The sequence below is a fragment of the Mastigoproctus giganteus genome, chromosome 1, assembly GCF_048544385.1.
Source record: "Mastigoproctus giganteus isolate SK-2022 chromosome 1, ASM4854438v1, whole genome shotgun sequence".
In the NCBI taxonomy this organism is placed as follows: Eukaryota; Metazoa; Arthropoda; class Arachnida; order Uropygi; family Thelyphonidae; genus Mastigoproctus; species Mastigoproctus giganteus.
In genome coordinates, this window is record NC_143575.1 from 151,176,298 (window position 1) to 151,204,263 (window position 27,966).

At 38.2% G+C, this 27,966-nt stretch overlaps 1 protein-coding gene across 2 annotated transcripts in view; it reads right to left on the reverse strand.

The window, feature by feature from the left end:
- LOC150091195 (integrin alpha-9-like) overlaps positions 1-27,966 on the reverse strand; it is a 688,379-nt gene that overhangs the window by 478,493 nt on the left and 181,920 nt on the right. For both annotated transcript variants that reach the window (XM_090374615.1, XM_090374611.1), the window contains exon 4: positions 4,956-5,082. In XM_090374615.1, coding sequence (XP_090230741.1) covers positions 4,956-5,082 — 127 coding nt within the window. The remainder of the gene's footprint in view (positions 1-4,955; positions 5,083-27,966) is intronic.

The window sequence follows — 27,966 nt, forward strand, 5'->3', positions numbered from 1 at the left end:
GTTCACTGGCAGGATAGCCATCAAATCCTCGGGATATTCAGTGACTTGAGCAATATTATTATTCAAGTAATTATTCAAGTATATCACTACGCATCACAAATGGCGAGTATGTACCCACTTTGATCACATGGTTCAATATAAACTTGTTAAAATGCTATACTAAAGAATGCAAACATCTGTTTCTGACTAAAGTTTAGAATAAAACAAAGTACTGGCGGGCCTCGATTAATTCGTCCCGCGAGCGAATCGTGCAAAACGGAAACATGTTAATTGAATATCATAACCAATAGGAAAAATTATAATTGGTCCTTGACCTTCTGGAATGTCCATAAAGAATTTTAAAAATACCTTTTAAATAACTTTTTAACTGTATATAATGTAAAAGATAATGAAAATAATTATGGAATTAAATGTTTATTGCATAAAACAGCGGTTCTTAAACTGTGCGTCGCAGAATATTTTAAATTTTCAAGGGAAACACAGCGATACTCAACATCTGTCGGACACCGTGCGAACTACTAGCTCGAGGTAGTTCACAGTTTCAGCATTTCTTATTAAGTTGTTTGAACCTAACTACTAAACGAAACTGTTAGGTATTTCTTTTGGTCTTGGTGCGCCTTGAAAAAATTACTTTCATCAACCAGTGAAATACCACCACTTTGTTTATTGGAGGCTTGAAGTGGTGAAACCCATGTTTAGTCTCTAGAGCAAAGTTTCCGGCATCCCCCTCCCTCCATACTTCTCCTTCAACCCATGCATGGTACTAAGTACTGTAGGTTTTGATACCTTTCGTGTTTGGGGTTTTCGTAAAAAAAAAATAAATAAATAATAATAATAATTTCTTCAATTGTCAATATATATATACAAAATATTAAAATCAGTTTGTCAGCAATCTGAACAGGATTCACAATAGTTATGCAATTCATATCCAATGGACTAACGTGGTTCATCTCTGTCCTTCTAGTATTAATACAAGTAAAGAATTCTTTACATTCTTAGCAAGCCTTCTCATAATCTGCCTTAGCTTGCTTAACCCCCTAATAACTTGATTGCAGACTTTTTTATATGTACTATAGGTTTCTGTATCCCAACCCTGATAATTTATATGCATCCAATATTTTTTCTAATTTTTGCCATTAGTCTCATCAGTTCATCCAACATCCCTTTGGGTTTAAGTTTTACAGAATATATCTTAGTTGATATAAAAAGACTAACAGCTTCTACAATTACTTCTCTGAATGCTTCCCATTTGCAGTTGGTAACATCAGCTGGTCCAACCAAATAGAATTTAGAAACTGTTTATGATCACCATAGTATGAAAGAAAATCCCTTCACTTTACTCTTGCCAGTATATCTTTAAGTAAATTTCACATCAACATACAGGTGACCCCCGCTTAACGCTGATAATTCGTTCCGGAAAAACAGAGCACTAAGTGAATCCACACTAAGCGAGGGCCGCATTCCCATAAGGTAACATATGTATTTGTGAGTTACGGTCGGTGCCATAGGATATTTCCTAATCAATAATAAACGGTAGTGAAAAGATGTACAAATATCGGTCAAAATATTTAATATTCAAATATTTGTACATATAAAATATTCTGCATTACATGCATATATAATTATGTGGTAACTACTTACGTATCAAAATTAAACTTAAAATTCCAATTAATCATGAATTTAATTGATCTAAATTGATGAATTTGATCATGAAAAATGTGTCAATTTTGGGTTGAACTTTGACCCTCTTCCAAATAAACTAAAAGGGGGTATTAATTTTAAATCCATTGCAGCATTACCACCCAACAATAAAGTCAACCGATCCTTCGCCGCTTTGAAACCTGGCATGTTTTTTTCTTCTTTACCTGGCATGTTTTTGTCTTCTTTCAATATGAAACTTCTTTTAGGCATTCGTTTCCACAAAAGTCCTGCTTCATCTATGTTAAAAACTTGTTGAGAAGTATAAAACATAACACCCCTCTTCAATAATTTTAACAAGTTCTTTTTTGAAAGTTTCGGCTCCTTGATCTGCACTTGCGGCTTCTCCCTGGATTTTAAATCTATTCAACCAGCTCTTACCAGGTTTAAATGGTTCCACATTTTTTTTTTTTTTTTAAGTTGAGTTTTCTTCAGATAATCATATTGGCTAATCTCTCTCTCTCTCTCTCTCTCTCTCTCTCTCTCTCTCTCTCTCTCTCTCTTTTTTATAATATTTAACTTAACTGAATTCTGCATTGGATATTATCTTCAATAAAATTAGTTAACATCTTTCCATTTCAATCCTAATAGCTGGCCTAGCTCTAGTTGCTTGCAGTGGAACAGCTATCTTTCCTGCTGCTAAAATTAATTCTTTATTTTTTTTATAATTGTTCTTACAGTTAAACTTGCAAGTCCTAAATTATGGCATGCATCCGCCTGTCGTTGACCTGAATCAATTCGCTTCAAAAAGTCTAATTTGATTTTCAAATTCAGTATTTTTCTTACATTTATAGTCTTCGTACTGCGCCCAGACGTTGTTGCTTTTTCCTTCTTAACGGCCATTATTAACACTTCGAAAATGTAACTGCGTTGGTTGCATTAATTACGATACAATGTTCAAGTTGTTGTTATTTGGCTTTTAGGAGCATTAGCAACTAAGGCCATATTGGTCCGGGGAGCCGTGGCCTAGTAGTCAGGCACACGGGTGCATAAGTACACGTGCCTTGAATGACCAGGGTTCAAGCCCGTGACTGCTGAATACAGTGCTGTTTCTTGTATTCTGTCTATCTTGTGAACTCTTCTGACCGTTTGGTCGTCCCGGAGTATAAACAGAAAATTTATTTGTATGTGGTGGTCATTCCCTAACCTTTCCGCATCCTCCGTATTTAGTGGGATCACAGGCTCGAATCCCGGTCTAATCAAGAAGCGTATGCTACGCACTGCTGCTCCTGCCCACCTGGCTACGGAGGCGCCCAATGTTAGAGTAAACTGTCCGTTACACACGATGTCTAATACTGTACTGGGTGATGACTAGACTTCGGATAAATGCATATAACGCAAATATTACAAGCAATATACTTGATCATTTATTAAAATGTTGATCTCAGAACTACATAACAAGTCATTGTACTGAAATTAAATTAGTGTGGGAAAATTTCTCAAGTCGACGTGGGAAACGTTTTAATGCTGTTTTGGTATTCATTTTCAAACTATCGACTCCATCAAATGAAACAATATGCTAAAGAGCGTTATAGTGATCTGTGACAGCGTTATAGTCAGATACGGGTTATAATATTAGAACAGCATTATAACGAATCAACGTAAAACGAATCACGTTATAACAGGGGCCTGCTGTATTAATGCCACCTAGTGTTTCCTTCCTCAGATATTTTTAATGCATGAAGGCTCACTGATGATCAAATAAAATCAACAGTACTGCTTTGTCCCACTCACTGACATGCTAACATGCTGTTGCAGAAATCATCTAATGCATCCAGAAAAGCTCTCCTACTGAGTAAGTGACCAGTTTAATTTCCAGTCAATATCAGAATATTAAAATCCCTGATTATAAGACATTCTGATTTAGACCATTCCCTTTGTCTAGTTTTTTATTATAGTCATTTGGCCAATCATATTCTCACTCATTTGTTTTCCCAGTGCTTATGTCACAACAAACTGATTGCATTACAATGGCTATCCACTTCAATTAGGTACACTGCCTTGAAATTGGTGTTTCTTAACCAAGAGCACAACTACTACCTGTCCTGTTTATACACATTGTACAGACTGATAGGAGGGGTAAGTAGAAGCATATTCAAATTCTGCATCCTCGTATATCTGAGACGCACCATGTTTCTAATTCAACTCTGATTTCAACATAGTTTTATTACTTTTTGTAAAAAGAAAAAGACAAAGAAAAACTCATTGCAAAAAAAGATGGAGGAACTATGTTATGAAAGCAAGATAGACAAGTGGACAAAAATACTGATTTTCAGTCGTAAACCCAGAAAGTTGACAGCTACGAATCGGCTCTGTTTAACTTTGCTTGTATTCTGATCAGCTCCTAATCATTAACTTCTTTCCATCAAAAAGTGGTAGATGATGTTTTATGAGCCTTTTCCCCCAAGAGAAGACTGGGAAGAGAGGGGGGGAGGGGTTTGTTCCTTTCAGATGATCAGTGGCAGTCCCAGGATAGAGGCTAAACAGGCTATAGCCTCCCACCATGATCAAAATAATGTGGAATTTTTCACTGCTGCATGATGATTAAAGCTTAATGATTCCCCAAACATTGTTTTAGTCCCTTCCTTTAATAGCTTCAGTCCATCCTATCCCCACCCTCTTAGAAATTTCTAGGACCACCAGTGCAGCTAACATTGTATGGATACATATTTTTCACTGATTTTGGACCAGAAACTACTGTCCCTGTTAAAGCTGAAATGTAAAAACTGCCACTGATGAACTTTTCTTTTAAGAGAGAGAGCAATCTGCATTAGCCAGTACTACAAACTAGATAAACATGTTCGGTCCTAATAATTTATACATTTTCAAATTACCTCATTTGAAAAATATGAAATTCATTTATATTATAAGCAGGGCAATCATTATGTACTTTATACATACAATTATTCTTTTTTAAATAATTTTTCAAACAGATAATAGAAAGTTCCTGTCCAAAACTTTCAAATTGTCATTAATAATGCTTGAGATTGATGGTATCAACATTTTAAAATAAATGGAAGCAAGCATCTTAAAGCACATAGTCTGAAAGATAAATAACAAGAAGACAAAACTGTAACACCCGGTTTCACTATTCTCCGAGGATCTGCATCAGAATACACATTCATATTGGAGAATGACCAACTTTGCTATCATAAATAAGTTTATACAGTGATCATATATTGCAGGCTGTTTTTTGTTTTGTTTTTTTGTTTGTTTCTTTTGAAGAAAAAAGGATGTTTAGGTTAAAATATACTTACTTTCATCGATCAGAGGCAGTAATTTCATCACTTTTTCTTCTTCAAGTTTATTGTTGATCACATAGCATACTCCATTCGTTAGGTATTGCTCTCGAAATCTTTGGTTCTTCCAAAGATGACCACATACCTAAATTTAAAAAAAAAAAAAAAAAAAAAAAAAAATCAAATCATAATAATATATATATATCTCCACACACACTGCTCTCACTCTTCTGGTTTATATTTTACTGTTCTATATTCTTCATGTTTATCCTGAGCCATTAATTCTACAAACACATATCACATTCTTCCTATACTAACCTTTTTCTCCTTCATAAAGCTTAGCATCCTTTATTTTGCTGCTCTGTTCACTATTTTTTTTTTTTATGCTGGACTATGTTTATCATGCATTTAATTAATCATTAGCGACACACATTTATTACTATTTTCTTCAAGAATTTACTGACTCCTATTTCATCCACCAAGTTCATTGTGGTCTTCTTTGTTTTGGCACTAATGGTTTACCGCATTTTTGGATGTATGCTATGTTTTCCTTTACAAACGGTAAGTTCTTTTTATTACCTGTTTATTTTTACTAATTCTATTTGATCCTATATTGACTCAATCATAAGCAATATACTCGTCATGAATAGTATTTCTTTCATAATTGGCCTTAACCTTTCTTTTATTTACTAAATTCTAAATCTAATCACTATTGCATAATATATTAGTATTAGAAGTGGAAAAAGATGCAAGAAAGCAAGTTTAAAAAGCATGAGCTAAAACAAAACAAAAAAAAAGTTCCACATAACTTTTCCAACCCCTCCAATAGTTGATCTTCTACTTCCTTGAATATATTCAAGCTACCTACTTCCACTACACCAGATGAAAGTTTGTCCCAACAATCAACCACCAGGCTGAAGAGACACCTCCACACACCTATCTTAAATTAACCTTCCTCAATTTGAACTTATGCCCCTTCATGTCCATGCATGCAACTAGCACACACTAAATGCATTAAAAAAAGTATATATATAGAAAAATCATAAATGTAAGTGGATGCATAAAGCAATATCCAACAATATCCTTCATTCCATGTAAAATATAAAAGTTAATAATAAATTAGGAAAAATAATGAATACAAAGTATAAAAAAGAATAGATAACCATGTAATATATTGTGATTTTTTCTTTTTTTCTCTAATGCATGTAGTGTGAGTAGTTGCTTTGCGCTGCTCTTACTGCCCTCTATATTATGTCTATAAATTATTTTTATTTTCTGTCACTAACTTCATTCCCTCTTTTTGGTGGTAACCTGTCTAGCAGTGAGTGCGTAAGCTTTTTCCATTCTTCTGTTGCTGCATTAGGGCCTCAGTGATGTGATTTTATTGCTTTGGTGGGCTGACATTTTAGTTAATGACTGTCTATCTGTTGTAGTAATTTGCATTATGTTTTAAATGCAGTAATATTCACAGCTGTTATATCCAGTGGCTCTCTGATGAGAATGGATATAATGGCTGTTTCTGTTTTTGTTCCTAGTTATTCATCTTATTTCTATTTTCTTTAGTGGTTGGTTTATTAAGTCTCTTTTGTGATATTTCACATTTTTTGGTCTCAGCACTATCAAGTGGGTGCCAGTCTAAATTTATTGGCTTATTAATTTGGCTTCATTTGCCTTATATTTAATATTCTAAAATTTTTATACATATATTCCTACCCTGTATCTTCATTCTCCTCTTCTGTCTTTATTTGTTTCTTCACTCTTTTACCACTCTCTCTTTCTCTAGATATAGAGGTTAGCTGAGAAATAAGCAGGTAAATCCTGGCAAATAAGCATTTGTGGACAAGGAGCAACAGTGCTAACAGGATATAGTGGGAAGCCTGTGGAAAGGGGCAACCTCAAGAAATGTTATAAGAATCCAAGGATGGCATTGTGACATGGCAAGTAAAGCCGCCATAAAATAAGCTTAATTCCCAAATTGAGGGAAGCAGTTCAGTTTATAGAATTCAGGTGGAAGCAAGTGCTGGAACAGCTGAATTTCAGATAATCACAGGCAGAGATGGAGTCCATCAAATCTGGCTATGGTTCTGCGATGTGAAAGGCAATGGAAAATCATCACGTTATTTTTTTTTTCCAATAACATCAGCATCATGAAAATATCAGAAAGAAATCTGGCTCTCAGTCCCTGGCAGATCTTTACTGGTCAGAGGGTGCTAAGAATCCCTGGGTTTTGTGATACAAAAACTAAACTGAGACTAGGTACCTGGAATGTGAGGAGTTTGTTGAAAGCAGGGAGGTTGGAGAACACAATTAAAGAGATGAATACAGGCTTAACCTTAAAATTTTAGGCCTCAGTGAAGTGAGGTGGAAGGAAAACAGAATATGCGACACTTATAATGGAGACAGATTATACTATTCGGGAAGCTCTAGTGGGGTAAATGGTGTTGAGATCCTTGTAGCAAAGGACGTTATAAAATATGTTAACAACTTCATTCCAAAATCTGATAGAGCAATGCTACTCCAACTGAGGGGCAATCCAATAAATATTAACCTGATTCAAGTTTATGCCCCTACAGCTGATAAGACAGATGAAGAAGTGAATAAACTGTGTGAACAAATCCAGAGTTTGATGAAGCTGACTAAAAAACAAGAAATAAATATAGTCATGGGTGATTTTAATGCGAAGGTAGGACAAGAGGCAGTAATGGACATAATTGGAAATATTGGATTGGGAATTAGAAATGATTGAGGAGACAGTTATTCAGTTCTGCTAGGAGGAGCACTTGATAGGTGTCAATACGGGGTATAAACAGCCACCAAGAAGGCTATATACTTGGTAATCACCAAAAGACACAGAGAACAAAATTATACAAAATCAAATTGATTATATAATGATCAACAAAAGATTCCGCAATAGTGTGTTAACAGCAAAAACATATCCAGGAGCAGATGTTACAGACCATAATCCAGTGGTAACAGTGCTAAGAACAAGACTAAAAGCTCCCAAAAACACACATAGATAGAAGAAAGCTGAGCAATGACAAGGTAGCACAGACATTTACAAAAATCATAGAAACACAGGTAGAAGTTTGGAGTCAGAACAGAACAGAACCAAAGAAGTAAACGAAGAAAGTCCTGAAGTGATGTGGGATAACATGAAGACTGCCACTAAGATAGCAGAGAAAAATCCTTCTGAAAAAAGGGAGACAGAAAAGGAAACATGCCTGGATGACAGAGGAGATATTAGAGATGATGGAAAAGAGGAGACATTACAAAAACAAACACGAACAAAAATATAAGGAGAGAAGTTGTAAACTTGAACAGAAGATAAAGGACGCTAAGGACCTATGGCTGGAAGAAAGATGCCAAGAAATTGAGGAACTGCAGAAAAGGCATGATTATTCTAATCTGCATAGAAAAATAAAGGAGATGGCTGGATTGTACAAGAAAAAGACCCAGATGCACATAGTTGATGAAACAGGGAAAGCAGTGATAGATTTGAAAGAAAAAAAGTAGACCTGGGAAAAGTATACATATCGCAGTTGTTCAATGAGGATGAAGAGACAGAAAGAAGCATGAAGGAAACAGACCTTGATGGCCCATAGATACTTAAAAGCGAGGTGATGAAGGCTTTGAATATGCAAAGAGTGATAAGGCTGCTGGAGAGGATGGAATAGTGATAGAATATCTAAAACAGCTGGGTGAAAATGGCATTGAGGCTTTGACACATCTGCTCAACAAAGTTTATGACTCAGGGAAGATTCCTCAGGATTGGTTAAAGTCAACTTTCATACCATTACCAAAAAAAGCCAAATGCAAAAAATTGTGCAGAATATCAAATGATCAGCCTCATGAGTCATACATTAAAGATATTCTTAAGAATAATCTATCTTTACATCCAGGGTAAATGTGAAAAGGAAACAAGAAAGACTCGGTTTGGATTTAGGAAGGGTGTAGATACCCGAGAAGCAATGTTCAGTCTTTCGGTATTAATAGAAAGATGACTAGAAATGCAACAAGATGTCTATGCTTGTTTCATAGACTATGAAAAAGCATTTCACAAAGTTCAACACAGAAAATTGTTTGCTATCCTGCACTAGATAAACTTAGACATTCAAATAATTGAGAATCTGTACTATAATCAGAGTGCTATGGTGAGAGTGGAAGATGAGCTTACAGAAGCAATTAAGATAAAGAGAGATGTTCGACAGGGGTGCATTCTATCTCCATTACTGTTCAATCTATATTCTGATAAAATTATGAAGGAGGCATTGGAAGATAGAGCAGAAGGAATTGTTTTAAATGGAATAGTCATCAATAATATTCACTATGCCGATGATACAGTTATCATTGCAAGAAGTGATCCTGATCTTCAAACACTCGTGAAAATAGTTAATGAAGAAAGTAATAAGATGGGTCTTCAGATAAATCCCAGTGACTAAACAGATGGTAGTTGGCTCCAAGAATTATACAAATCTCAGACTTATGGTTAATGGGAGACTGATTGAAAAAGTTAACAGTTATGTCTATTTAGGAAGAGAAATTAATAACAAAGGGGATGATTCAACTGAAATTAAAAGAGTTGAAATAGCAAGATCAGCCTTTTGCAAAATGAAAGGTGTTTAATGTAATCTGCAATTGGATCTAAATCTTCAACTAAGAGTAATGGAGTTCTACATTTGGTCCACACTACTCTATGGCTGCGAGACTTAGAAATTAAAGAAAGCAACAATTAAGAAATTGGAGGCATTCAAGATGTACATGTATAGAAGGATATTGCGTATTCCATGGACAGCTAAAGTTACATGTGGAAGTGTTGAGATCAGTCACCAGAGAAAGGAAATTGCTGTCTCTAATCAAGAAAAGAAAAACTTTTTTTGGTCACATTATGAGACATCAAGAAGAATATGCAATGCCAGAAATCATCCTGACTGGAAGAATTAATGGTGAGAGGAAGAATAAGAATATCATGGCTGGATAATTTGAAGGAATGGACAAGCAAAACTGTGGAACAATTATTTCATGATGTTTACAACCGATGCTGATTGCCAACCCCAGATGGAACAGCAACCTATGATGATGACGATGATAACCCTGACAATCTCTTAAACCTATTCTACCATTGTCTTTCCTGGTGGGGGGGGGGATGTTACTACACCATGGAAGCAGGCACTATTCAGGCTTATCCTGAAAAAGCCACCTACCGAGTTCAGATCTTACCAGCCTTACCTTGGTAAGCTCTTGGTGAGAGTTTTATTAACCAAGCTACTAGACCACTACCAGAGAGCAGCTCTCCAGTCAGACAAACAGTTTGGCTTCAAGCCAGGCAGATTACTACAAATGCCATTCAACAACTAATAAATACAGCACAGCATACGTACTGAAGAAAAACATGTTAGCCATCTCTGTTTATTTTGGTTGTGCCTTTGACAGACTGTACTGGCACACCATCCTCAGAAGGCCACACAAGGCCAATGTCTCCCTCAGAACCTTTACAAAATAACATGTAGCTATCTGGAGGATTGATATGTAATAGTCAGGGATAGATTTCAAGAAACAAATAGAATAATAAAGAAAGTATGCTTGCAGGGCTCAGTGCTGGGTACATTCTTTTGGACCACAGTGCTAGATGAGCACCTAAACATGGATTCAGACCCAGCAGATGCCTTTGCCAATTATCTTGTTATCACTCTGAAGGCGAATGCCCATGTAGGACTGGAAAATCAGGCTAACCTCACTTGGCAAAAACTTCAACACTGAACACTACTCCAGAAATTAAAAGTATCTCCAGAAAAGCCTAAAATAATTTTAAATGAATATCCATTATAAATATCTCAGGTACCTCTATCAAAACAGTCTATGAATTAAAATATCTTGGCATCATATTTGATAACAGGCTATCATTCTATCCTCATATTGAACATTTGGCAAAGAAAATAAGAAATTATGCAGCTATGATCTCCAGAATTGGTACTGACTGGGGACTCAAAGAGAAAACTCTCTCTCTAATTTATAAAGTAGTATTTATTCCAGTTAGGTGACACTCAAGTCAAGTGGACCAAATTTCGGCAAAGTACAGTTGTTCTGTGACAACAAAAAAACCTCTGCTTGCACCATCACAGTTGTGGGACTATTGGTAGCCCTGAGTATAAACCCCATGTGCAATTCCTGAAATATGGCACACAGTATATGCAGCTGACCACCCAGATGTGAGGATCGAAGTGTGGTGTTCACACCACAGAGAGGATTGCTGTCCCACTGTGTTACAAGGAAAAGGCAAAAAGGTGGTAGATGACTCATCAACCAGTGCAATGCCACCACTTTGCTTAATTCAGGCTTGAAGTGGTGGAACCCATGTTTAGTCACAACCCCCCCCATCTCTTCCATAATGTAGTAAGATTGATGTCTTTTGAGGTTATGATGGACATAATGGCAGAATGCAAATTTTCTTACATTTATAGGGTACAGCTCTAAAGCTCTGTTTGCAGACCAGCCGCTAGATAGCCCAATGGACCAAACCTATTCTTAACTCTCTAGGAGGATCAGCTAGTGTATACTCACCATCTCTCTACTCTGCCAGATAGTGATTGGAGGAAGTCAGAGTAGGGTGTATGCAGCGAGCATTGCCGAGGCCACATTAGGTCAAGGAACTGGGTATATTCTTGCCATGTGTTCGCCATATTCAAAAACTTCATTATTTCATATGTATCCTCATTATCTTTTCTTACAACTGAATACATCATCAGAAGAATTTTTAACAGTCTTTATACCAAGAAAGCTCCAAGTTCAGATGGTATTTCTATGCTGGTTCTTAAAAGATGTGCTCCTGAGTTTATTCCTGTTCTGTAACATCTTTTTACACTTTCCAAGGGTGCTTTCTCCTCTGTTTGGAAATTCTCATATCCAGCAAATTCATATAAAGGGTGACATATCCCTTCCATCCAATTATCATTCCATTGCACTTACTTCTACTCTTAGTATTGGCCACATGGTACAAGGAAACCTATGGCTTATGCTGCACTAGCCAAAAAATAAATAAATAAATAATAATAAAATAAATAAATAACAATAATAATAAAATAAAATAATAAATAAAATAAAATAAGAATAAAATGATAAGAATAAAATTTAAAAAAATAATAATAATAATTAAAAAATAAGAGAAAAGGAAACAGACAACCTAGGCATTTCCCCTCCTCCCATAGATAATTATCCAGCTAACCTTTGAATTTCCCCAAACTGTCAGACTCTACCACCCATGCAGGCAACTTATTCCAGTAATTTATAACTTTCTGGCTAAAATAAAACTTCCTGCAATTCAGTCTAAACATCTCTCCCACGTAACTTGAAATTATGGCCCCTTGTTCTAGACTTATTTATAACTGTGAAAATTTTGCCCTCATTCATTTTGAATATGCCTCTCAGAGCCTTAAACACCTCAATCAGAGCCTTAAACACCTCAATCAAGCTCAGCAACTTACATATTCGAAATCTTTCCTCATATGGACACCCTTTTGCCAATCTCACCAGGCAAGTTACCCATCTCTGGACCTTTCAAGAAGCATAATATCTTTCTTTAGGTGTGGTCTCCATACCTGAACACAGTATTCCAAGTGTGGGCCAACAATAGGCCCACACACAATGGGACTATGACTTCCTTATCTCTACTAGTAATTGTTTGATACATCATTGATAGGACACAATGGGCCTTCCCTGCAATCCGTCCACAATGCTCAGAGAACTTTAAGTCTGACCATATCGTAACACCCAAGTCCCTTTCCTCCACTACCGGCTTTAGTTCAACTCTGCCAAGTATATAAGTTATTTTTGGGCCACTGCTCCCCAGGTGCAATACTCCACACTTTGCTGGATTAAAGCATAGCTGCCATTTTTCTGACCATCCCTGAAGTCTATCTAGGTCATTCTGCTTGGCAGTGATCATTAACTACTCTACTACTCATTAACTACTCTACCAGTCCTTACATCATCTGCAAATTCAGACATCACACCCTCTATCCCTTCATCGATGTCATCAATGAAAATCAAAAACAACAGTGGTCGCAACAATGATCCCCTGGGAACCCCATTTCTCACATCAGCCAAAACTGAGGAATAACCATCTATCACAACCCTCTGCCTCCTGCCCTGAAGCCATCCATCTAAGAATTTTCCCTGTGATTCCAATCTGTTCCAGACCATAAAACAACTGCCCATGTGGGACTGAGTCAAATGCTTTGCTGAGATCCAAATAAACAATGTCAAAATTATTCCAAAAGTCCAGCTCTTGAATGACCCTGTGAAAACAGCTAACCAGATTAGTTAAACATGATTTGTCCTTGACAAAACCATGCTGAGTATCCTTCAGAATTCAATTTCTATTTAAATGATCCTGAATTCCAACTTTGATCACTGTCTCCATGATTTTCCCGACTACTGAAGTTACACTAACCGACTGGTAATTTCCCACTTCACTCTTAGAACCGCCCTTATGTATTGGAGACACATTAGCACTTTTTCAATCCAACGGAATCACTCCCGAGTCCAGTGATGCTCGCATAATTAGCCTCAATGGTTCAATGCACTCACTTGCCGCCTCCCTTAAGATTATAGGGTATATGCCATCAATCCCAGGAGCTTTACTGGCCTGTAGGCTCAAAAGTGTTTTTATTAAATTAACATTTGAAATTTCAACATCATTAATTACATTTTTTTCAACTTCCCTCCCAGAATTTCTCATTGACATAAAGAGTTTTTCTTCTGTAAATATCGATGCAAACTAACTGTTGAGTTCATCTGCAACTTCAGCTGGGGTATCTAATACTATCCCAAGTCCATTACATAAGGGTCCAATCTGGTTTGTTCTTCTCTTCTTTTTTCATTTATATATGTGAAGAATTATTTATCCCCCCCCCCTTTGCTCTCTTCGCCAGCGATTTCTCATAATATGCCTTTGCCAGCCTAACCTTTTCTGTGGCACTATTACAGATTAATTTGTAGCTGTTATATGCTTCTGTACTTTTTATTGCTCTGTAACTTTTCCATGCTGTCTTTTTCTGCTCAAGTAATCTGGCAACGTTATTATTAATCCAACTTGGAATCCTCCTCGAGGAGGATTTTTTTTTTTTAATGGTATATACGCATTCAAGGCTTCAGTAATTAATGTTTTCAAGGTATACCATAGTTCAATTGTATTTGCTCTCTGTGAGATATCTACCCAGTTAACAGAGGCCGTGTAGCACCTTAAACCATCATAATTTCCTTTCCTGAAGTTATAACCTATTCCTTTGCCTTTAACTACTGCTACCTCTCTCTTCATCATCCACTGTAGAACTCTGTGATCACTTCCTGCTACTGGTTCCTGTACTGTCAGCCCTATTATGTCATCTGGTTCATGGGTGATGATGAGGTCTAGAGTATTGTGTTCCCTAGTACTTTCCCTGTTGATACAAATAGCAATCATCTAGTTGATTTAAAAATTGTCCCCCATGTGGAGTTTCCCCTCCCTTTTGCACCAGTCAATTAGAGGCAAATTAAAATCACCCATAATAAGACATTCACACTTATTTGCCCTTTCCATTTGCATGTAGAGGCTCTCATCATAATCTTCACAATCACCTGGCGTATAGATTACTCACACTCTCATTATACCTTTGCTTCCAACTGTTTCACACCATACAGATTCTATATTAGCATGCGAAAAGTTTGAATTCGGGGAAAGCTTTCGTCGTGCTCAGGCTGCTTTTGATAAGAATCATGACCCATCACCCCTTCTGTCTTCCCTATCCTTCCTAAATACATTATATATACCATATTGAAACTCATCGTCCCCTATCTCCGGGTGGCACCACGTTTCCGTAAGCCCTATTACTTCAGTGTTACTTTTCCTAACCAGCAGTTTGAATTCACTCATTTTATTGACGACACTTCTGACATTAATTTTTCCAAAGTAATGGAGAAATCTATTAACCACCAACTCCTGAACTGTCTAGAAACCTTCAATCCTATCAAAGATAACCTGTAATTCCTTCAGTGCCAATACACTGGTGATATACTGGCTTATGTTAACCATCAATGGAAAAACTCAATGGAAATTTTGGCAAAAAAAAGCAGTTGATCTTGACATTTCAAAGGGTTTCGATTTTGTTTGGCATAAAGGTCTTCTAAATAATCTTCCATCTTATGGATTGCCAACTGTTTTTTGTACTTAGGTATCCAGTTTTCTGACTGCTCATTGCAAGTGATGGTACACAGCTCTATGTCTAACTTCTCCACTACTGCTGGTGTTCCCCAAGGTTCAGTTCTTTCTTCCACTCTTTTCCTCTTGTATATTAATGGCCTTCTTCCATTGACTGGAAATCCTATCCATAGTTTTGCAGATGACAGCACATTGCATTTTCTCATATCCAGTTGGAGAAACCTTGCCTGCTCAAACAGCTTCAACATCTCAAATATCTACTAACTCCTTAAATGCTTATCTTAAAATAGTTGTCAGATGAATTAATGAAACTTGTAACAGAAAAGAAAAATACATGGGATGCATATAAATCAACGGGCAACAGCCTATGGTGGTTATGCACTAGTCCATAGTCAAGTCACAAATGAGATTAGGCAAGCAAAGGCAGATTACGAGAAATCTTTGGCGAAAAATGCAAACATAAACAGCAAAGACTTATTTATGTAAACACTAGAAGGAAGGAGATGAATCAGATTGGTCCCTTTTATATCAATGAGTTGACTGTTGATGATCCTGCTCAGGGTGCTGACAAACTGAATAGCTATTTTGCATCTACATTCACACAAGAGGAACTCTTTATAGAAGGCGATGCCAGAAGTTCAAACTATAACAGAGAGCTAAATGACATTGGCTAAATGAAACTGGGGTGGATGGGATTTATTCCATTATATTAAGGGAGACAGAAGGAACTAAGCAAACCCTGAGCCATAATTATGAGAGCATCTTTGGATTCAGGGAAGGTCACTGCAGATTGGAGATGTGAAAATGTATCTCCAGTTCACAAAGTGGGATCCAAGGGTGACAAGTAATTACAGACTTGTTAGTTTAACTTCTTATCCAAGGATAATAATGGAGTCACTGATAAAAGAAGAAATGCAAGATCAACTACACAAGGCTACAATTATACTTCAGACACAGCACATGCTTCTTAATTAGAAATCATAGTGACATCACAAAAAAAACTGGAAACAAACAATTTTGATATCATACACTTGGTTTTCAGGAAAGCTTTTGATGATGTTGTACATGGAAGACTACTGTACAAATTGGAGCAGTATGGTATTTAGGGTAAGTTGCTGCTAGGTATAAAGGGATGGCAGAGTGGGAGAAGACAGTGGTAATTAATGGACACTGCTCTTCTTGGACTAATGTTATTAGTGGTGTCCCCTAGGGTTCATTGTTGTTTTCTGTATTTATCAATGAAAAGCCTTCCAAAGAGCCAGATGCTCCTGAAGTGGTCACATTGCGGGAAATTTACAAAGAAGCCAGAAATCACTACACTTCACTTATGCAAAAGAGCAAACAACTCTCATGGGAAAATCTGGTCACAACCACTGGCAACACTGGCCCCTGGGGTGGTCTACAAAGTCACCACCGATAAACTCCCCAGGAAGAAGGTAATCTGAACAACCATAAAGCCACAGGTAGATGTCACCAATTCCTGAGAGGCATCTGTCAGTAATATATTGGATGCAACCTTCCATCCTCATGTAGACCTGCAGACACCCCAACGAATAAAGATGTGCACAGAGAATGACAACTACTGCACAGAAGTCAAGGAACAGGACTTCACAATAAAGGAACTACAAGCAACTGCAAACCTTATTAAAAAGGTAAGAAATGTCCAGGTTCAGACCTATTGGAGCCAGAAATTGTCAGGAGGGTGGTGGAGATAGCCTCCAATATGTTACTGAATGTCTTCAACTTATGTCCCAGAACAGGGACCTTCTCAAAGGACTGAAAAAAGCAAACATCAAACTCATAATCAAAAATCTGACAAAGCCACCTGAACAACCAACCTCATACAGACCAATAGCCCTACTAACAGTGTGCAGTAAACTCCTGAAATGACTCCCACTAATCAGAATTCTGATTGAGGCTCACTACTCACAGGCAAACTTAATGTCCCTAAACCAGTATGGCTTCCGACCTGAAACATCAACTGTGGATGCCCTGAGGAACCTCCTTGAACATGAAGCTACTATGGATAACAGATACTTCCTGACTATCACCATCAACTTTGCCGGGGCACTATAGTGGCCGAGCATCCTGGTCCGGCACTGGGATGCCAGAAAATCTATACAGGTGACCCCCGCTTAAAGCTGATAATTCGTTCCGGAAAAACAGAGCACTAAGTGAATCCGCACTAAGCGAGCGCTGCATTCCCATAAGGTAACATATGTACAAAGGGTACTAGGAAAGTTTTGCAATATGACACAACAATGAATCACAGGAAGTTGCTTGTTGCTGCATGTTGAGACATGTTCATACGTGCATAGTAGCCGCCGCGCCAAGTCGATGGGCTCAGTTATTCATTAGTAGTGAGAGTGTAAAGTGCTTGCGATGGCATCGTTGTCACGAAATGAGATAAGGACAGTTTTGCAGTATAATTTCGTGCGTGGTTTAACCATAGACCAGTGCTTAGAAGAAATGACTCTTGCACTAGATGATGATTGTCCACATCGTACAACGATATTCAGGTGGTATAGAGAATTCCAAAGGGCAAATTTCACTCTGGAGGATTCTGAGAGGCCGGGAAGGCCACGAACGTCAGTTACGGAGGAAAACGTTACTGCTGTGAGGAAAATGCTTGACGAAAACAGGCGAGTGACCTACCAACAGATAGAGGATACTTTGCTCCTAAATGCACCAGCAATTCGTTCGATTCTGCAAGATCATTTGCACGTGAAGAAACTTTGTTCTCTCTGGGTGCCGCATCAACTGACTGAAGAGCAGATGACACGACGTGTGACTTGGTGCCGGGAGATGTTAAAAAAGTTTGATAAGGGACAATCTCGGTATGTGAACAACATCGTGACAGGTGACGAGACTTGGCTGTACTATTACGATCTGCCGACCAAGGCTCAAAACAAAGTTTGGGTCTTTGATGATGACGACACACCCGTAATTGTCAGAAAATACCGATCTGTAAAGAAGAAAATGATAGCTGTATTTTTCAAATCGAGTGGAATTGTGGAACGTGTCGTTTTGGACACGCAGAAGACAGTCACAGCTAAGTGGTATACTGAACAATGCCTGCCTAAAGTCATTGGATCTATGAAGAACCTGCGGCCAAAGTCAAGAATGGACACCTGGTACCTCCATCACGATAATGCTGCAGCTCACCGCGCCAAAGCCTGCACCGTATATTTGACCACGACAGGACTGAAACTTCTCGAGCACCCTCCCTACAGGCCAGACCTTGCTCCCTGCGACTTTGCACTATTCCCGCATGTGAAAATTAAGCTAAAAGGGAGGCGGTTTTCCAGTGATGAGGACCTTCTACGGGCTTGGGACAACGAGTGTGCTTTACTCCCTAGTGAAACTTGGCAGAACTGGTTTAAAGATTGGTTTCGGAGGATGGAGAGGTGTATTGAATGTAGAGGAAACTACTTTGAAAAAATTAAATAAACAAAGCTGTATTGCAAAACTTTCCTAGTACCCTTTGTATTTGTGAGTTGCGGTTGGTACCATAGGATATTTCCTAATCAATAATAAATGGTAGTGAAAAGATGCACAAATGTCGGTCAAAATATTTAATATTCAAATATTTGTATATACAAAATATTCTGCACTGCATACGTATATAATTATGTGTTAACTACTTATGTATCAAAATTAATCTCGGAAATATGTAACAAGTCACTGCACTGCAATTAAATTAGCGTGCGAGAAAATTTCACTGAGCGTGGGAAAATTTCACAAGTAAGCATGGGAAATGTTTTAATGTTGTTTTGCTATTCATTTTCAAGTTAGACTCCATCAAATGAAATGATTTCGTTAAATATGCAAAAAATGCAATCTTACCGAGGAGAACAACAGGGTGCTCTTATCAAGAAAGGCTCCACTTCTGCAAATTGCAACATCTGGAGACTAGGACCTTAGAGGTTATCTGATTGAGGCATTTATGGCTTTGAATGGCTTCAGAAAACTCAGTGCTGATGGGATTCTTCCTCTTACTTGGACTACGCACATGAGAGAGCATAAATTCAAACTGAGGAAGGATGGCTGCCTTTAGCCAACGAGTGAATGATTCTTGAAACAAACTTTCATCTGATGTTGTGGAGCAGATAGCCTGAATAAATTCAAGGAAGAACTGGACAAACTGTTGGAGGTGATGAATAAGTGGGAATGGATTTTTTTTTTTTTTTTTTTTGTTTGTTTTGTTTACTGATGCTGTATAATCTTGCTTTCTGGCATTATTTGCCACTACTAATACTGACTTTATTTCTGACCTTTATAAGCAACATCTATGGCATTCTAAAACTCATTTGGATCAACAATAGTCGAGTATCACAAAATCTGGCATACCTCCAAGTAAAGTAAAAAAATTTTTTTTTTTTTTTTTTGGTAGTTGTTGGCGCATTGGCTTCTGTGGCCATAATGCACCTCCCAAGGTTTTTGCAGTGCTTTGATCCAAGCCCGAGGCGGGATTCGAACCCACGACCTTTGGGTTGCCAGGCAGGCGCTTTACCCACCTGGCTAGCCTGGTCGGCTAAAGTAAAATAACTGCTCTGCATAACTAATGCATAAAGGGCTTATGCCTCAAGCTGCAAAAGAGTTAGACTAAGTATATCTTAATGCATTTGCATCATTTATACACAGCCAATTATAGATTAGCAAATTTGCAATAGTGGCATTGTTTAAGTTACATCACATATTGTAAATACCTTCACGACGAATTGCCATAACATTGCACTACTTCAAATAAGTAACGCTTCAATTTCAGGACTATTTTGCCCTTCTTCAGTGGGTGGTAGGTACCCAAGTGATGTAATGACAAAACAGCTGTGAAGTATATCTCCACAATATGAGAGATGCCTGATGGTGTATGATATAAGTTAGGACTAATGCATTAAGAGCTTATGCCTCAAGCTGAAATGTTATGGCAACTCGTTGTGAAGGTATTCACAATATGAGATGTAACTTAAACGATGCCACTATTGCAAATTTGCTAATCTATAATTGGCTGTGTATAAATGATGCAAATGCACTAAGATATACAGTCTAACTCTTTCGCAGCTTGAGGCATAAGCCCTTAATGCATTAGAGTCTTAACTTATATTATACACCATCAGGCATCTCTCATATTGTGGAGATATACTTCACAACTGTTTTGTCATCATTACATCACTAGGGTACCTACCCACCCACCGAAGAAGGCCAAATAGCCCTGAAATGACACCAGGGGAGCCTGATGATGTCTAGAGTTTCCAAGAATAGGTAACAACAGCCTTCTCCACTGGGGAAGTGCTGCTTAATTCGAGGAGTTTATGAGTGGTGTGAGTTGAAGGAGTTACTGTCCCTTTCGTTCTTCGACACCGTTTCTTTTCCTCTTCCACTCCTACTATTACTTTCCCTCTACCTTTTTGCTTTTCTAAGTCTAATAGGGACAAGTGGATAGTCGAGTTAATATCCCACACATATACAAATAGCTCTGAAACTGTGCCGTCTGGGTGGTGGTATCCACTGAGAATAAGTAACAACAGTCTTCTCCTTCGGGTGAAGCATTACTTATTCGTAGTAGTGCAATGTTATGGCAACTCATCGTGAAGGTATTCACGATATGAGATGTAACTTAAACGATGCCACTATTGCAAATTTGGTAATCTATAATTGACTGTGTATAAATGATGCAAATGCACTAAGATATACATAGTCTGCTCTGCACAATTATATTAATTGCACAACATATATAAAATGCATTTTAAAATGTCTTTAAATGCTGTTGACTTTTAAAACACATTTATTATAAAATTAAATCATCACAGCACAACAGTCACTCCTCAATTTATGTAGTTCCATTCCAACAACCATGTCATAAGTCAAATGTAAGCCTCTTATTTTTAAGTAAATTATACATTTATTTAATTGTTTATTTATATATTAAAACATTTTTCTTTTTACTTTATATTTTAAGTTTGTTTTATTAGTTAAGTTTTTAAAACATAAAACTAAAATATAAAATAAAAAGAGAAATATTGAAATATATAAATAAACAATCGATTAAATAAAACAAATAAATAAATGCATAATTTTATTAGTTCAGTTTCTGAAGGCCTTTGTAGCCGAGTGGTCAGAAGCTGGAGTGCAATAGCACATGCTCTTTGAGTAGACTGGGGTTCAAGCCCTTGACTGCTAAATACAGTCGATCTGCCAACCCACAATGGACCAGCGTGGCAGATTATGGTCGATTTCTCTAAACATGAATCAATGAAAAGGCAGCCATCCTGTAGTGGATTGATAATGGCCCCAGTTTGCCTTCTTTCTTTCAGTTCAGTTTTTACAAATCTATAAAATCCATTTCTTCCCAGCATGCATAATTTCCGAACACCCATTGTCTAGGAGTGTTCAGTGTTATCATTTGATCAGATATTTCATGTTATATGCATTAAAGCAGTTGCCAGAAATCTCCTTGAAAAGAATTAATATACCTGAAATTCTTATTTTGTCTCAGTCTGCTACTAGGCATCAAAATGGAAAGATGTTTCTGTCTTTTTTTTTTTTCCCCATTTAGGCATGATTTACATTTTTTTTTTTTTTTTTTTATTAAAACGTGAACAGTAGATACATTTTCAACAACAACTATTTACATTCTATGTACAAAGCAAAAAGGTGTCACACGTTGAAGGTGATGGACTGTTCAGTGATGGTGAAGAGGTGACCACCACTGTTCCATTCGCTGTTAAAATGATCCACAGTTTCTGGTTTTTTGCTGTGGAATTCGAGTAGAAGTCTGCTCTGCAACTTCCTCCATAGGCTCCACTTCAGATGTTGCGCCGATGTGTCGACAGGAGGCATGTCGTCACTGCTTCTCATGTGCTTCAAGTAGAAGTTGTAAATGACGGCCTTGGCCGCAATGAATACGAAGTTGCAGGTGGTGTGTGCTGTCTTCTCAGAGTGAAGTAGATACCAGTAGTCCTCCCGAGTGTGGGCGTGGTTGCAGGCAAGCTCTGCTGCATCCAAAGCGTATTTGATGAGTTCCTTGTTCACAGGGCATGCCAGGTATATGTGTTCCAGGGTACCTGGAGTGGTGCAGAAGAGGCAGTAGTTTGAGGAGCGTAACCCGAAGATTTGTAGCTTGACTGGAGTGGGAAGAATGTTGTGCCACAGTCTCCACTAGATGTCTGCATCCAATTTGGAACATTTCGTCCTGTACGGAAGGTTCCACTGAAAGTTTGATGGTGGCTTGTGGCGAGGAGTGTAGGAACAGCTTGGCAGGTGGATGACGGGAAAATCGTGGTTGTATGGCGAGACACGATTAGCTGATAGACTTTTTTGGAGGGGGCAGGAGACAGAGGTACCGTGTCTTCTGGTGATGTGATGACGAAGGTTGGTGTAGGCGAGGATCCAGTGACATTTCCAATTACTTTAGTTGTAGTGATGTCTGTAAGAGCTTGTGTGATTGCTGATTTTAGATGTATGTGTTGCTGCTTTGCATTTATGGTTTTAATGGGCAAATCTTCTGATCCTTTCCATTCAAGGCTTGGTGTCAGGAGGTCGCCTATGGTTCTTATTCCTGCCCAGTTCCACGTAGGGAAGAAGAGAATATCATCATTTGCAGGGTCTATTATTCTTTTATTGTAGAAGAGCGGTTCTGAAAGTATTCCGGGAAGGGATGTTCTCTCAAGATTATGGTGAAGGTTTAGCTTTTTCCAGCGGTATAGTGCGTCTTTATAAAACGGCGGTAGTTTGAGTGGTGCTGGTGCCATATCCATCTCAATATTGTTGAAAGAGATGGTCCTCTAGTGGCTGTTGTTAGTAGTTTATCCGTAGTGTCGGAATGTGGGTATTTTGTTTGCAGCGTCTTAAGAAGAAAGGTGATCCAGAATGCTGTGATTTTGTCTTCAAGAGAGACCAACCCTTGACCCCCCCCCATGAGTAAGTGGCTGGCTAAGTTTGGAGCAGGACATCCAGTTGGTTTTGTTCCAAAGGAAGCTTCTGACAGATGCCTGGATTTGGTGGAGGAAGTCAACAGGTGGAGTGAGAATTTTGAAGGTGTGCCAGAGAATGCTTGCCGCCATATGATTGACCACAAGCACTCTCCCTCTCGGCGAAGATGTGGCACACACGCTTCTCCATTTCCCCGAGTACTTTGTTGAAACAACTCAGCAATTCGGGCCAGTTCTTCTGGGAGAAAAGGAGGGTATTGCCGAGGTACATACCTAGTATTTCTGTCCCTCGGTGGACCATGTGCTTTGGATGGGGGAGCCGGTTCTAGTTTTCCAGTTGCCAGCCCACAGGCCGCTGGTCTTACAGTGGTTGAGTTTTGTGCCTAATGCTTGAGCATAGAGATCATGAGCCTTTTGAATGACTTCAAATTCGCTCTCGTGGCATATTGCAATTGTGACGTCATCTGCATATGCTGAGTAGGTTATATTTAGGTGGGGTTCTAGCATTCCTCAGGATTGTATACTGGTGGCAATTTTATTAAGGAATGGTTCTATGGCAATTACGTAGAGTTGTCCAGAGAGTGGGCAGCCTTGTTTTATCCCTCTGGAATACGGAAAGTGGCAGATGAGCTGTTTGTTTGTTATTTGGTTTTTAGGAGCATTAGCAACTAAGGCCATATTGCTCTGGGGATATGCGGTGGTCATTCCCTGACCATTCCGCATCCTCTGTATTTGGTGGTGACGGGCTCAAACCCCGGTCCAATCAAGAAGCATGTGCTACGCACTGCTGCTCCTTCCCACCTGGCTATGGAGGTGCCTGGCAGATGAGCTGGTTGTTGATTTTCAGGCAGAATTTGGCTTCCTTGTATAGCAGATGGATTGTTCCGATGATGTAAGATCCATATCCAAAGGCTTTCAAGGTTTGAAATAGGTAGCCATGTTCAACACTGTCAAATGCCTTTTTCTGGTCAAGGCTAATTAGTGCTAGGAATTCTCTTTGGCTGTTCGCAGTGGAGAGGAGGTCTCGGATCAGATATAGATTGTCATAAATCGATCTTCCAGGCAGAGTATGTTTGTTGGTGATTGATGATATCAGGGAAAGTGGCTTTTAATCTATTGGCGATGGCTTTGGAAATGATTTTACAGTCCGTATTCATTAAGGAAATCAGGTGCCAGTTTTGTAAATTGGTGCAATCCCCTTTCTTGGGAATCAGTCGAGCGACAGAGGTGGTGACCGAAGCTAGTAGTCCATGGGACTGAGCTTCTTCAAGCATTCGAAAGAGTAGCACTCAGAGTTGATCCCAAAACGTTTGGAAGAATTCAGAAGTCAGTCCATCCAGACCTGGTGATTTATTTTTGGAAAAGGCTTTGCATGCTGCTGTTAGTTCTTGTAGGGTGATTTGTTTCTCCATACTGCACTGGGCCCTATGGGAGATTTTTTTAAGTCCTGAAAGGATTTTCTCCGTTGCCTTTGTAGAGGTTTCTTGAGAACTGTAAATTTCTCTATAAAATCTTGTTACTTCAGAGAAGATTTCCTCTGGGTCTTCAGTAATGTTTCTGTTTTGCAGCTGAATGGCAGTGATAGTGGTTGATTTCTGATGTCTGCTTTCTAATGAGAAAAAATATTTTGTCGGGGCATCAGATAGATTTATGTGGGTGTATCTCGATCTGAGCAGGGTGCCTTTTGCAGAGTGTTCTAAGTTGGTTTGTATGGCTTGTAGTGTTGACTGATAGGTCTGACTATCAGATGGGAGATTTTTCAGCCTTTGCTCAAGTTGATAGAGGTTATTACACTTTTGACTTTTCAATGGCTGTAGGTTTGCGAGAATGATTTCAGTTTACTTTTAAATCTAGGCCACCATGTGTTCATGGGCTCCAATTTGTCTTTGGATTGGGCAAGGTTCGATATCAGGTCTTGCAGCTTATAGATGTATTCCTTGTCTTGAAGAAGGCTATTGTTGAACATCCAATAAGCACCTCCACTTTTGTAGTGATTGGGTGAGAAGGAGAGCTGTAATTTGATAAAGGAGTGATCTGAGATATAAGATGGCAAATGTGTGATGCTTCTGACCAGGGGAATGGTGTGTTTTGGGATGCAGTATCTGTCCAGTCGGTCTTGGTAAGGTAGTCTTTCAGATGCTGTATTTGCTGATCTCCAGGTGTAGGACTTTTATTCTGGGTGCTGGTGTCTAAATACATCGACCAGTTCATTGTCGTTTATCAAGGCCTGCAGGTTGTTGATTAATGTTGTGCGGTGTTCAGTGCATCGTGCTCTGTCCATTTCTGGGTCAAGAGTGCAGTTGAAGTCGCCAGTAAGAATGATGTGTTCTTGATCTATAGTAGAGAGGTAGCTTTGTATGAAGTTGGTTATTTGAATAGCAAGTCTGTCCTGCTGTGGCATGTAGATTTTAAAACGGTGCAGGATTTCCTTCTGGAGTGTATCCAAGCGGGCGTAAATTGCGTAGCCAGCGATCTCTGCTATCACATTGAGCTTGCAGGCAGACTTTTCATGAAGGCCGACACTCACTCCTGCTCCATGATGTTGTTGTGTTGGAGAGATGTTCTACCTGTTTTCCTCTCCCCATTCTTTGGGGAGAGGAAAACAGGTAGAACATGTTTTTCATTCTTTCTAATCATGAAAACATAATAACAACCAGTAATTTGTACTAATTCAATTGCCAGATCATATCCAGTAAACCAGTTGCCTGTGGTTATGCTGTGTCCCAAACTGATTATAGCCTTATTACTACTAATTGCAGGGCTATTTTTCAGTTTAAAAAGATCATCTGGCTGATTCCCTCTATTTCCAGATTGGATTTTTGCATCTACCTGTGCATAAATTTCTATTCTATATTTTCTGTGTCTACTTGGGATATGGTGTTGAAAACTACATCTGTCCCTAAATTTTTTAACATCTCAACAATGGTGGCATAGTCATTACTCACAAATAATATATGGTTTTTTGCAGTTTAAGAAACACTTCAAACATACCTCACAAAAAACTAAGAGCTTTCATTTATGAGTGCCCACTGTTCCATTTGAGTGCAAATAGAGCAGTTCCCTGCTCTATTTCTTCTTCTATTTCATGGGACTGATATGTTCATTTGTGCAGTCAACAATAATTTTCAAAATGTTATCTGTGAAGAGTATACAAGAAACAGCATTGTATTTAGTAGTCGAGAAGGCTTGAACCATGGTCACTCAAAGCACGTACTTATGCACTCTTGTGCCTGATCACTTGGATATGGTGACCCATTTATAAAGAAATTGCTCCAATATTCTATAACACTAACTGTTGTTTGAAGAACCCTTGACACATGAAAAGTGAGTGACTGTGTTGGGTTGTTTGTTTGTTTGTTATTTGGTTTTTAGAAGCATTAGCAACTAAGGCCATATTCCTCCGGGGATATGCGGTGGTCATTCCCTGACCTTTCTGTATCCTCTGTATTTGGTGATCATGGGCTCGAACCCCAGTCTGATCAAAAAGGTTGTGCTACGCACTGCTGCTCCTGCCCACATGGCTACGGAGGCGCCACTGTGTTGGATAACAAAGTTGTGATCTATTCGCTTTAGGCAAATCATGATGGCCATTTTATAGATAAAATGGCTTTTATCTTTTCCTAGATAAAACTGTGCCGAAGCTGGTTCCTAATCGTGATCTTCATCACTGGAAATTCGTTCCGTATATGTTTCTGTTTTGCAATCATGTTTCTTTTTTTACTTCCACTGCTAGCTGGCGAGCTCCTGAATCAGAAATGGCACAAAGTTTTTCAAATAATCAACATCTTACTCTAAAATGCTACTCTTTCCCATTCATTTTGTCAAATACAAAACTGGAAGAATGAAGAAAATTCACAGAGCATAACTGTTAACAGCATTAACTGTTAGCACTATTCATGCCCTGATTAAACAAGAAATTGTGGTTTGTGGACACCTCACAGGCAATAATATTCACTTATACATCATCTATTAAACACTAAAAAAAGAATTAATCTCTCAAAATTCATAGCAGCACAAAACAAAAAATACTATATTATCTTTTAAAAATCAAGTTTATTCTGGCGTAAGACACTACACAGGCATCCTATGGGTTAATGTTTTGTCTGTTGATCATAAAAGGTGGACAGGTGGTTAATGATATTAATCAGCGTTTGCTACTTCAAAAATGAGATAAACTAGGCAGATGGGCTAAAAATTGGCAGTTATAGTTATTATGACAAAATGCAAGTTAGCAATAACCCTAGAGCAGCATATCATTTTGCATAGCAACAAACTGAAGGTAGTTGATGATGAAAATGTCCTAGGGATAATTTATAGTGTAACATGAAGTTCTCTAATAGGGCAGACAGGCTGCTAGAACAGCTCATAGGGTTTTGTCACTGATATATAGGAAGTTTGCCAGCTGGAGAAAATATGTTATCAAACAGTATAAAACAATGGTTATACCACATCTAGAATACTGCATACAACTTCAGAAGCCACATTTTAGAAAAACAATGAGTATTTGTTGGAAAGGGTACAGAAAAGAGCAACAAGATTAGTTAGTTACACAAGAAGATATTCTTACTTTTTAAGAATGGAGTTCGTAAATTAGTGCTAGTAGTGATTAAATGATAGAAAGACAGCATCGGCAAAAAAAAAAAAAAAGAAAGAAAAACCTGTTGATCTCTAATTTTTCAAATTCTTCCTTAAATTGATTCATAATACCCTTTTGCATAACACCAGATGGAAGTTTGTTCTGGCAACCATTGCAGCATCTGTAAGCTATGCATCAGCCTAGAGAACTATTTGTTGTCTTCAAGGCTCTAAAAGAGTTTACTAAAATGCTGATGACATCTTGGGCAAGAAAGTAACTGATTGTTGGAATAAATTTCCACCTAGTGTCATAATAGTAAGTAGTCTGAAT